The following is a 12,500-nucleotide window of genomic DNA, read 5'->3' on the forward strand; positions in this document are numbered from 1 at the left end:
GAAGGAAATGGAGGAGAAGAAGAAGAAAGAGGAGGAAGGAGGTGGAGAAGGAGGTGAAGTTGGAGGTGGAGGTAGAGATCAAGGGGTGGAGAAGGTGGAGAAGATGGGAAATGGAGGAGAAGGAGATGAAGAAGAAGTAGAAATAGAAGAAAAAGAAGAAAAAAGAGGAAAGGGAGGAACCAGAAGAAGGGAGAAGAAAAAGAAGCAGAAGGAGTAGAAAAAGAAAGAAGAAGAGAAGGAGGAGGTGGAGAAAGCGCCCTCGGAGAGCGGGCCCGAGAGCGAGGTGGAGAAAGAGTGCCGTGCCGCGGGTCTGCGGGCTGATGGACTGTCACCGCCAGCCCAGGACCGCCCCGTGACAGCTTTGATCCGCGCCATTTTAGTTATTTCGGGGCCATCAAAGTGGGCCACTTGATCATCGCCCTGCTCTCGCTCTTTCGCGTTCTCTCTCTCCGTTTCTCTGGGTCTGGGTTTCGTTGTTTTTGTCTTTTTGTCTTTCTTTTGGCTTTTTCTTGATCTCTGTCTTTCGTTCTTTCGCGTTCTCTCTCCGTTTCTCTGTGTCTGTGTTTCGTTGTTTTTGTCTTTTTGTCTTTCTTTTGGCTTTTTCTTGGTCGTTCTCTCTCGGTCTCTCTCGCTCTTTCGCGTTCTCTCTCTCCGTTTCTCTGTGTCTGTCTTTCTCTTTCTTCTTGTCTCTTTCTTCATCTTTTTCTTTCTTCATTTCTCTCTCTTTCGTTCTTTCGCGTTCTCTCTCTCCGTTTCTCTGTGTCTGGGTTTCGTCTTTTTGTCTTTCTCTTTCTTCTTGTCTCTTTCTTCATCTTTCTCTTTCTTCAATTCTCTGTGTCTGTGTTTCGCTCTGTTTTTCTCTTTTTTTTTGTCTTTTTGTCTTCATCTATTTCTTTCGTTTTTTTTTTGTCTTTTTCTCTTTCGTGTTTTTTTCTTGAACTCTCTCCGTTTCTCTGTGTCTCTCTTTCTCTTTCTCGCTCTCTTCGGTCTCTCTCTCTCATCTCTCTCTCTCTTCATTTCTCTCTCTCTCGTTCTCTCTCGTTCTCTCTCTCTCCGTTTCTCTCTCTCTGGGTTCGTCTTTTGTCCTCTCTTTTCTTCATCTCTCTCCTTTTCGTTCTTTCGCGTTCTCTCTCTCCGTTTCTCTCTGTCTCTGTTTCGTTTTATTTCTTTCTTGATCTCTCCTTCTCTCTCTCTTGGCCTTCTCTTGATCTCGCTCCGGTCGTTTCTGTCTCGGTCTCTTCTATTTCTCTTTCTCTTGATCTCTCTCTCTCGCCGCTCTCTCTCTTTCTCCGATCTCTCTCTCTCTCCATTTCTATCTGTGTTTATGTTTCGGTCTGTTTGTCTTTTTTTCTTTCTTTCTCTCTTTTCTTTTTCTTCCTCTTTCTTGGTCTCGCTCTCGCTGTCTTTTCCGATTCTCTTTCTATTTCTCTATGTCTGTGTTTCGCTCTGTTTGTCTATTTTTTCTTTCTTTTTCTTTCTTCTCTCTTTCTTGATCTCTCTCGCTGTCTTTTACTTACTCTCTCACGCGCTTTGACTTTCTTTTCTGTCTATTTGTTTATCTTTCTCTCTGATGTGCATCTCCATGTATACCTGTATGTAGGTTTGTGTGTGTGTGTGTGTGTGTGTGTGTGTGTGTGTGTGTGTGTGTGTGTGTGTGTGTGTGTGTGTGTGTGTGTGTGCGTGTGTGTTTGCGTGTGTGCGTGTGCGTGTGTGTGTGTGTTTGCGTGTGTGTGTGCGTTTACGTGTGCGCGCCCGTCCTTGACAGCTGTGTGCATGTATGTTCGAGCGAGTGTGCGTTCGCGTCTGTCAGTCCGCTCGCCGACGATAATCCCGAATCTTCTGCACATTTGTTTCTTCCTCGAAGTCCGGACAATAAAACTTTCTTTGCTCCAAGTCCCGCCTCTCGATGGCTGTTGAGGGAGGCGAGACTGAGGCGAGAGCGACCTTCCTCCTCCTCCTCCTCCTCCTCCTCCTTCACCTCCTCTCCTCCTTCGGCGCCTCCATCACTTTCGAAAAAGAAAAAAAAAAAAATCTTGGTCGTTTTTCGTGGCGGTTTCCAGGAAGTCGTTGGTGGCGCCATCTATTGGTGGTAATCTCGTTCTCCTTCGTTCGTTCTCGTTTAGAGTAGGATGTTTTTGTGCATGTTCTCTTCTTTCTTTCTTTTCTTTCTTTCTTTCTTTCTTTCTTTTTTTTTCTTTCTTCTTTCTTTCTTTATTTTCTTTCTTTCTTTCTTTCTTTCTTTCTTTCTTTCTTTCTTTCTTTCTTTTTTCCTTCTTTCTTTCTTTTTTTTTTTTTCTTTCTTTTTCTTTCTTTCTTTTTCTTTTTTTTTTTTTTTTGGGGGGGTGCGTTTTTGTGTTTTCTCTCTTTTTTTTTCTTTCTTTATAGTACGTGAATGTATGTGTGTGTTTTATTGTTATCGTAAAAGTAGATTACATATGGCAACATATATGTACACGCTGAGGCTCAGAAGGAATTAAGAGAGAGAGAAAAAAAAAAGAAAAAAATATTTAACTAAGCGGTGAAAAGAATCAAAGATTATTATTAGTGTCATCTCTTCATTATCTCCTTTTCCCTTCCTCCCCTTCGTCTTTTCGCTCTTCCTCTTGACATTCCTTTCAACTTTTTCTCCCTCCTGTCTCCCTATTTCTCCCTCGCTCCCTCTCCTCTCACCCTCTGTCCTCCCTTCCCTCCATCCCACCCTCCTTTCCCTTTTTCTTTCTTACCCTCACACCTTCCCTCTAACCCTCTCTCTCCCTTCTCCCTCCCTCTTTCTTTCCCTTCCCTCCTTCTCCCTCCTCCTTTCTCTCTCTCCTCCTCTTCCCTCCTTCCTCCTCCCCTCCCTCACTCTTTCTTTCCTCCCTCTTTCCTTCCCTTCTCCCTCCCTCCCTTCCTCTTTCCTCCCCTCCTTCTCCCTCCCCTCCTCAACTCTTCCTCCTTCTTTCCCTCCCTCCTCCCTCCCTCCCTCCCTCCCTTCTCCCCCACCCTGAATTAACCATTACATATTTGGCTTCCAGCGCTTGGCACCGTCTTACCAAGTATTTACTCCCGGAATAAGAAAAAATAAAAAAGATAAAAAAGATGAGCGATCTTTGACTCCGAAGTCGTGTCACTTTAGCGAAGTGCAGGGTGGGGGAGGGAAGGGGAGGGGAGGGGGGAGGGGGGGGAGGAGAGGGGAAGGGGGGAGGGGGGGGAGGAGAGGGGAAGGGGGATGGGGGAGGATTGGGGAGGAGGGAGAAGAAAGGGGGTTAGAGTAAGAGGAAAGATGAGGAGGGGGAGGGACAGAAAGAGATCAGGAAAAGGAGACTAAGAGAGAGGAGAAGGAAGAAGAGGGAGAGAGAGGAAGAAGAAGGAGAGGAAGGGAGAAAGAGAGAAAGAGAGAGAGGGGGGGGAGAAAGAGAGAAAGAGAGAGAGAGAGAGAGAGAGAGAGAGAGAGAGAGAGAGAGAGAGATTGAGAGGGAGAGAGGGAGAGAAAGAAAGAGAGGGAAGGGAGAGGGAGAGTAAGGGGAAAAGAGTACCGCTCCACTCACACACACGCACGCACACACGCAAAAAAACGCACACACTCACACACCATCTCTTAAAAGGAATTGACAGGGAGAATCGCTCGTTGTTTACGCTATAGCTCTCCAGAGGGCGTGGAGGCCGCTCTTCTTCCTCCTCCTCTTCTTCTTCATCTTCTCCTTCTCCTTCTTGTTCTTGTTCTTCGTTATCGTCTTCTTTCTTCTTCTTCTCTTTCTCCTTCTTCTTCTTGTTCTTCTTCTTCGTCTTCTTTCTTCTTCTTCGTCGTCGTCTCTTTCTTCTTCTTCTTCTTCTCCTCTTCCTACTTCTTCTTCTCTTCCTCCTCTTCCTCCTCGTCCTGGATGGCATTCCTCGCCCTCTTCTTCGTACTCTTTTCTTTTTATTGTAGAAATTCATCCTACACACACACTCTCTCTCTCTCTCTCTCTCTCTCTCTCTCTCTCGCTCTCTCTCTCTCTCTCTCTCTCTCTCTCTCTCTCTCTCTCTCTCTTTCTCTCTTTCTCCTTCTCTCTCTCTCTCTCTCTCTCCCTCTCTTCTTCTCTCTCTCTCTCTTCCTCTCTCTCTCTCTTTCTCTCTCTCTCTCTCTCTCTCTCTCTCTCTCTCGTTCTCTGATGGCATCTCTCTCGCCCTCTCTCTCTCGTACTGCTATCTTTCTCTCTCTCTTTTTTTTTTTTTTTTTTTTTTTTTTTTTTTTTATCTGTAGAAATCTCATCTCTACTCTCTCTCTCTCTCTCTCTCTCTCTCTCTCTCTCTCTCTCTCTCTCTCTCTCTCTCTCTCTCTCTCTCTCTCTCTCTCTCTCATCCACTATTATTATAATATTACTGCTACTATTCTACTCTATTATTACTGTGTCTGTTATTACTTTATAATTACAAATATTAGCAATAATTATAGTTTTCCTGATCATTGTATTTCATTATTTTCGTAGTAGTATTTATAATAAAAAAATTATAATAAACAATAAAAACAAAGATAAACAATACAATCACACCAAAATCGCACACAAAAAAAATAAGTGAAAGAGAGAATTCCCTCCAAAAAAAAACAAAAAACAAAAACGAAGCGGGAAGCAAGAATGAGATACGTCTTGATCCCACAAGTTGCGCTCTCGATTCCCTTAGTGGCTCGTCCTCGGGTCGTAAGCCCCTTCTGCAGATGCCTCGGAGTCTATTGGAGGAGAGGTTGGCGGCACAAGGGGATGGAAACCGGGAGGGAGGGGGAAGGGAGGGAGAGGAAGAATTGGGAGGGAAGAGGGAACGAGAGAGTGAGAGTGAGGGGTGGAAAAAGGGGGGCAAGGGAGTTGAGGGAGGGAGGGAGGGAGGGAGGGAGGAGGAGAGGAATGAGAGAGAGGAAGTGAGGGGTGGAAAAAAGGGAGTAGGGAGTTGAGGGAGGGAGAGAGGGAGGGAGGAGGGAGGGAGAGAACGAGAGAGAGAGGGAGGGAGGGTGGAAAAGAGGGGAGCAGGGAGGGAGGGTGGGAGAGGGAGAGGGAGAGGAGAGGGAGAGAGAGAGAGAGAGAGAGAGAGAGAGAGAGAGAGAGAGAGAGAGAGAGAGAGAGAGAGAGAGAGAGAGAGAGAGAGAGAGAGAGAGAGAGAGAGAATGGGATAGAGGGAAGGGGGGAGGAGAGAGAAAACGAGAAACTGGGAGAGAGAGAGACAAACAGACAAACAGACAAACACAGAGAAAGTAACACAAACAACAAAAACGACAAAGACAACACATCAAAACCAAAGAAAACCAAACACACAAAAACAAAATCTCGAACGAAAGAAAGAGCAAAGAAGACCACTCGCACCCCACCCCACCCCACCCCACCCCACCCCCACCCCACCCCACTCCGCAGAAGATGAAACAGGTAAACCACGAAACAAGCGATTTACGCAACTAACTACCAATAACAGCAAACCAATCATTCTCCTTTAACAGCTTTTCCCCAAACGCCCTCGGGAGAAACCGCCTGAAATGCAAGGTTGTGTTTCTCCTTTTTATCTCTCTACGCTATTTCTCGCTTTTCTTTCTTTCTTTCTCTTTCTCTCTCTCTTTCTCTGTCTCTGTCTCTGTCTCTGTCTCTGTCTCTGTCTCTGTCTCTGTCTCTGTCTCTGTCTCTGTCTCTGTCTCTGTCTCTGTCTCTTTCTCTTGTCTCGTCTCTCTCGCTGTCTCTCTATCTATCTGTCTTTCATTCTTGCTTTCTCTCTCTCTTTGCTTTCTTTCTCTCTCTCTCTCTCTCTCTCTCTCTCTCTCTCTCTCTCTCTCTCTCTCTCTCTCTCTCTCTCTCTCTCTCTCTCTCTCTCTCCCTCTCTCTCTCTCTCTCTTTCTTTATTAGGGGGTGGGGAAGGGGGGGTGTATTGAGCTTCTTCTTTGAGAGGAAGTTTTTGTTTGTTTGTTTTTTCTATTTGTTTTCTTTTTCTTTGATGTATTTTATGGTTTTCATTCGATGCGGTTATATTCGTGCTCAAGAATGCACTGTGCGTGATTACACTGCACACACGCATAAAATCAATATACTGTAACACCTAAGAATGTCATGTATGTATTTACAGTGTACACATACCTGTACACATGGATAAACGCACATCAATATACTGTAACCCCTAATGATGTCATGTGCGTTTTTTAATACTGCTCACATACCCGCACATACGCATAAACGCGCACGCGCGCGCGTTTATGCGCACTCACACACACACACACACACACACACACACACACACACACACACACATACACACACACACACACACACACACACACACACACACACACACACACACACACACACACACACACACACACACACACACACACACACACACACGCACGCACACACACACACACGTACATCAATACACTCTACCACACTATCGGCACGTCCTCTCGGGCAGCCACAACCCCCCCCCCCCCACACACACACACACACATACTCATGAAAACACACACGGAAATGACTGACTGCCACACGTACACACAATTACGCCCTGGACTAATTTGCAGAAGTATAGACTGCAAACTCAAGCTCCATTTTTAACGCATTTTTTTCCCCTCGTTTCAGGTACGTGAGGTTTGGTATCCCGTCGACCGCGCCAACGGAGGCATGTGAGTGTGAAAAGAATAGACACGCTGGAGTCCGTTCACAGAGATAACGTACACACAAATCACGGTGTTCGAGGAAAGAATATGTTCGCTGGCTGAGTGGCGTGGAACAAAGACCTGGATAATGAAATGTTACGCTGAATAGCTTTTTATTAGGCATGAGGAATCTTTTTTTCTTTTTCTTATTTTCCGTTCCTTTGATATATATTAGAGGATGTATTTCCTTTGTGATTAAAAGGGGGGGGAGGGCGTTTAATTTGATAAGAAATCGACAAAGACAGAATACAAAATAGACCGGTAGACGTAAGTTAAACGCTCATTTTCGAATATCAAACATTCTATTAAAAAGAGAAGAGAGAGAGAGAGAGAGAGAGAGAGAGAGAGAGAGAGAGAGAGAGAGAGAGAGAAGAAGAAGAAGAAGAAGAAGAAGAAGAATACGATAAAGAAAGAAAAAAAAAATTCCGCCAGCCCACCGTAAAGAGAGAGAGAGAGAGAGAGAGAGAGAGAGAGAGAGAGAGAGAGAGAGAGAGAGAGAGAGAGAGAGAACAAGAACAAGAACAAGAACAAGAAGAAACGAAGAAGAAGAAGAAGAAAACGATAAAGAAAGAAAGAAAAAAAAATTCCGCCAGCCCACCGTACAGATTACAAATTCATTTCGCTATCGACGTTTTCCGAAGCAAATGGCTCAGCCTTTCGTAGCCGTGAATAATTGACATGATGCCGACATGACTTGCAGTATCGACGCGTTTTGTTCGAGCTCGGCGATGTCTTCTCCCCCCCCCCCCCCCCCCCCGCCCGGAGCAGCTGAGGGCGGCGGGGCGGCGGGGGTTTTGGGGGGGGAGGACCTGTGGGCGGGGTGGTGGTGGTGGGGGTGGGGGATTATCACCTTTTTTTCGGTTTCGCGTTCTTTCATCTTTCTCACTTTTCGCTTTTTTGTTTTTTTTCCATTTTTGTTTCTCTTTGTCTTTTTGTTTCTGTCTTTTTCTCTTTCACTTTCTTTCTCACTCTCTCTCTCTCTCTCTCTCTCTCTCTCTCTCTCTCTCTCTCTCTCTCTCTCTCTCTCTCTCTCTCTCTCTCTCTCTCTCATTCTCTCTCTCTCTCTCTCATTCTCTCTCTCTCATTCTCTCTCTCTCATTCTCTCTCTCTCATTCTCTCTCTCTCTAATTCTCTCTCTCTCTCTCTCGGATTACTTCCAGGAAAGCATAAGTATTCTGTAAAGAAGAGATTTCATATCAAGATTCCCTTCTTTTTCTTCTTCCTTTTTCCTTCACTTTTATTTTTTCATTATATATGTATATATATTTTTTTTCTACACGAGAATTTTCCTTCATTTTTATTTATTTATTTTTTTTTTTTTTTTCTACACGAGAAGAGGAGTCAAGAGGCACTAGTCCTATGGTGGCCATATCCTGGGCTCGCATCCCTCCGAGGACAGCGCAAACAATTGGGGCCGAATGCCGAGACACCGCAGAGGGGAGCCAAGTGGACGTAACTGCTCAATTCCGTGACAAGATGACCCCTTTAAAGTAACTTAAAGTAACTTAAGTGTCTTTCTTTGTACGAGGAACCAGGGCTTAGGTTCCCGCCCGATCCCGTTTTCTGTGGACTCGCGGCGGAAGTTCGAGGGGTGACTGTCCTATTTTGAGTGATGTGTCTCCTTTCGGGGTTTTCCTTCTTTATTCCTATTCCGCCTCTGGTCTGCTTTACTCCTTCTTCTTCCTTAATCTCCCTTTTCCTCTTTCCTTTCTCTCATTTCCCTTCTACTTTGCCTACTCCCCCTTCCTTCCTCATCCCCCCTCCGCTTCTTTCACTTCCTCTTCCTTCTAAAATACCAAAAGAGATTCGCCGATTTAATAGCTATCCGAGAGACATTAATCTCATCTCATTTCTTTATTGCCGCCGGATGCATAGAGCTTAATGTCGGGCCTGTTAGAAGACGTTCGTAAATCGTTTTTTTTTCTTTTTTCTTTTCTTTCTTTCTCTCTTTCTTTCTCTCTTTCGTTCTTTTCTTTTCTTTGAAAGGGAGAGCGTAATTAATTCGTAATTGGATACCACAAACGATATTATTATTTGTCTGTCTAGTTAATTATCGTTGATTTAGTGTCACGGAAGAGAGAGGGAGAGGGAAGGGAATTGGAGACGCGGGGAGAGGGGGAGAAAGGAGGAAGAGAGAGGAAAGGGGGGAGAGGAGAGGAGGTTAAAAGAAAAAAGGGAGGGAAGTGAGAGGGAAGAGGGATGGAGGGGAAGAAGAGGAAAGAGAGAGAAGTGAGAGGAAAGAAGGAGAGAAGAGGAGGCGAAAGAAGAGGGGAGAAAAGAAGTGAGATGATAGGGGAACAAAGGAGCATACGCGGAGAAAGGGGGAGAGAGGGTGGCGAGAGGAAGGAGAAAGTGAAGAGAAACAGAGAAAAGAGGGAGAGAAGAGAAAGCGAGAGGAAAGTGAGAGAAGAGGAGGCGAGAGAAAAGAGGGAGAGAAGAGAAAGCGAGAGGAAAGTGAGAGAAGAGGAGGCGAGAGAAAAGAGGGAGAGAAGAGAAAGTGAGAGAAAAGAGGGAGAGAAGAGAAAGCGAGAGGAAAGTGAGAGAAGAGGAGGCGAGAGATAAGAGGGAGAGAAGAGAAAGCGAGAAGAAGGAGAAAGAGAAGAGAAACCGAGAGAAAAGAGGGAGAGAAGACGAAAGCGAGAGGACGGAGAGGAGACGTAGAAAGAGAATGGTTAGATTTATGTGTATTTATGTACATTGGGTTACTTTGTCTACGGCCGCAACCACTGAATTTGTCTCCTCGCTCGGGCCTTAGGCTCCTCCCCCCCCCCCGTCTCCCCTTACCTAGGTCTTAGATCTTCCCCAGTTGCCCTGAGCCCCCCCCCCCCCCCCCCCCACTCTCTCTCTCTCTCCTTTCTTCTTCTTCTTCTTCTTCTTCTTCTTCTTCTTCTTCTTCTTCTTCTCCTTCTTCTCTCTCTCTCTCTTTCTCTCTCTCTCTCTCTCTCTCTCTCTCTCTCTCTCTCTCTCTCTCTCTCTCTGTCTCTCACTCTCTCACTCTCTCTCACGCTTGCTCGCTCGCTCTCGCTCTCGCTCTCGCTCTCGCTCTCGCTCTCTCTCTCTCTCTCTCTCTCTCTCTCTCTCTCTCTCTCTCTCTCTCTCTCTCTCTCTCTCTCTCTCGCTCGCTCTCTCTTTCTCTCTCTCTCTCTCTCTCTCTCTCTCTCTTGCTCTCTCTCTCTCTCTCTCTCTCTCTCTCTCTCTCTCTCTCTCTCTCTCTCTCTCTCTCTCTCTCTCTCTCTCTCCTGCCCCTTCCGTTGTCATCGGCCCCTTTGCGTCTTTGGTGTTGTTTTTATTTTGGTTCTTTTTTCTTTTTTCTTCTTCTTTTTTTTCTTAAGGACTCTCTCACTTCTTTTCGTCCTTCTTTTTATCTTCTTTTGCTCCTCCTCTTTCTCCTTTTCGCCCCCTCCTCTTCTTTTAGTCTCTCCCCCTTCTCCTCACCCTCCTCCCTCTCCCTCTCCTTTCCCTTCCCCTTCCCCCTCTCCCTTCCCTCTTCCACCCTCTCCCTTCCCCCTCTCCTCTCTCCTTCCCTTCTCTTCTCTCCCACTTCCCCTCTCCCTTCCCCCTTCCCCAATCTCCCTCCCCCCCCCCCTCTCCCCTTCTCCTGACCCCTCTCCCTCTCCTCTCCTTCCCTTCTCTTCTCCCCCTTCTCCTGACCCCTCTCCCTTCCCTTCTCTTCTCCCCCTTCCCTCCCCCCTCTCTCCCTTCCCCTCTCCCTTCCCTCTCCCTTCACCCTTCCCCTCTCCCTTCCCTTCTCTTCTCCCCCTTCCCTCCCCCCTCTCCCTTCCCCTCTCCCTTCCCCTCTCCCTTCACCCTTCCCCTCCTCCTTCCCTTCCCTGCCCCCTTCCACTGTCCCCCTCTCCCTTCCCCTCTCTTCCCCTCTCCTCTCACTTTCCCTTCTCTTCTCACCCTTCCCTCCCTTCCCCTCTCCCTTCCCCTCTCCCTTCACCCTCATTTCCTTCCTCCCTTTGTATGGGCGCCGAAGGTAGCTCGTGGTCCTAAAAACCACTCACGTAAATGAAATTTCTTTTGAATATATTCGCCCCCCCCCCTTCCCCTCCCCCCACATTCTCTCCCCCTCTCTCCTTCTCTCCCTCTCTCCACCTCTCCCGTCTCTGCACCTCTCCTCCTCACACTCTCTCCCCCTCCCCCTCTCACACTCTCTCCACCTCTTCCCCTCTCTCCCTCTCTCCCCCTCCCCCCTCACACTCTCCTCCCCCTCACCCCCCCTCTCCCTCCCTCCCCCTCTCCCACTCCTCCCTCTCCCTCCCTCCCCCTCTCCCTCCCTCTCCCTCTCTCCCTCCCTCTGCCCCCTCTTTCTCTTGCCTCTTCCCCCTCTCTCCGCCTCTCTCCCTTCTCCCCCTCTCTCCCCTCTCTCTCCCTCTCCCCCTCTTTCTCTTTGCCTCTTTCCCCTCCCTGCTTTTTGGAAAATAAATAACTCAGCACGCTGTTTCATTCCGGTATTAGATACATACGGAATGTAATGTTGATTTTGTTGTTGTTGTTGTTGTTGTTTGTTCGTTCCTCTGAGGACTTCGGTTTTATGCTTTTTGTTTTGTTTGTTTGTTTGTTTGTTTCTCGAAATGGTTCTTTGTTTTTTGTATTTGAAGGATTGGTGAGGCATTTTTCTCTCTCTCTATCTATCTGTCTATCTGTCTGCTTATCAATTTCTCTATCTGTCTGTCTGTCTACTCTTTATATTCTATCTATCTATCTATCTTTTATCTATCTATCTATCTATCTTTTTATCTATCTGTCTATCTATCTATCTATCTATCTATCTATCTATCTATATATATATATATATATATATATATATATATATATATATATATATATATATATTATATATATATATATCCTTAACTGATTATCTATCAGTCTAATTATCCATCTATCTACTTATCTGTTTATCCCCCTTACGCTCAATCTCTAGTCTATTTCATTCCCCTTCATCTCCTTCCTTCCCCTCCTCTTTTTCTTCCCTTCCCCTTCTCTTGTCCTCCTCTCCCCCTTCCTCTTCTGCTTCCCCTTACCCTCCACTTCTCCTCTCTTTACCCTCCCCTTCCCCTCTTCCTTTTCTCTCCTCCCTTCTCCTCTCCTTTACTCTCTCCCTTATCTCTCCGCGCTTTCCCCTCTCCTCCTCCTCCTCCTCCTTCCCCTCTCTCCTTTCTCTTCCCTTCCCCTCTCCTTTCTCCTCCTTTCTCTCCCCCTTCTCCTCCTTCTCACTCACACTTCTCCTCCTCCTAACACCCTTCCATTTAGTCCTTTCGGCTTATCCTCCGTGACACCTCACTCCCCCTCCCCCTCTCCCTACCCCTTTCACCCTCCAGCTGATGACCTTTGACCCCATCCTTCCCCCCCTGTCCTGACATCCTCTTAATCCCCAACCCCTTCCCACCCCTCCTATCCCACCCCTCCTCTTCATCCCTCCTCCCCACCCCACACCCCTCCCTGGAGCGTCCCCCCCTCAGTAAGAGTATCATGAGAGATCAAGTATGTAGATGAGATAGAGAGAGAAGGCGTCGGAGCGAGATTGATGAGGGAGAGAAGGAGAGGAAGGAGAGGGGAGAGGAGAAGGATAAGGAGGGGAGAGAAGGAGGAGAGGGGAGAAGGAGAGGGGAGAGAAGGGAGAGGGAGGAGAGGAGAGGAAGGATAAGGATAAGGAGGGAGGAGAAGGAGAAGGAGGAGAGGGGAGAAGGAGAGGGAGAGGAGAGCAGAGGAAGGAAAGGGGAGAGGAAGGAGAGGGAGGAGAGGGGAGAAGGGGAGGGGAGAGAAGGAGGAGAGGGGAGAGACGGGAGAGGGAGGAGAGGGGAGAGGAGGGGAGAAGGAGGGGAGAGGGGAGAAGGAAGGAGGAGAGAGG

At 47.1% G+C, this 12,500-nt stretch overlaps 1 protein-coding gene across 1 annotated transcript in view; it reads left to right on the top strand.

Moving 5' to 3' along the window:
* The window catches only part of LOC138864584 (uncharacterized), a gene marked incomplete at its 5' end in the record, with an annotated part of 52,221 nt that overhangs the window by 35,952 nt on the left and 3,769 nt on the right, over positions 1-12,500 (top strand). The window contains 1 exon segment of the mRNA XM_070132385.1: positions 6,567-6,606. Within this exon segment, the coding sequence (XP_069988486.1) occupies positions 6,567-6,606 (40 nt within the window).

This window comes from Penaeus vannamei, chromosome 17 (assembly GCF_042767895.1).
Source record: "Penaeus vannamei isolate JL-2024 chromosome 17, ASM4276789v1, whole genome shotgun sequence".
In the NCBI taxonomy this organism is placed as follows: Eukaryota; Metazoa; Arthropoda; class Malacostraca; order Decapoda; family Penaeidae; genus Penaeus; species Penaeus vannamei.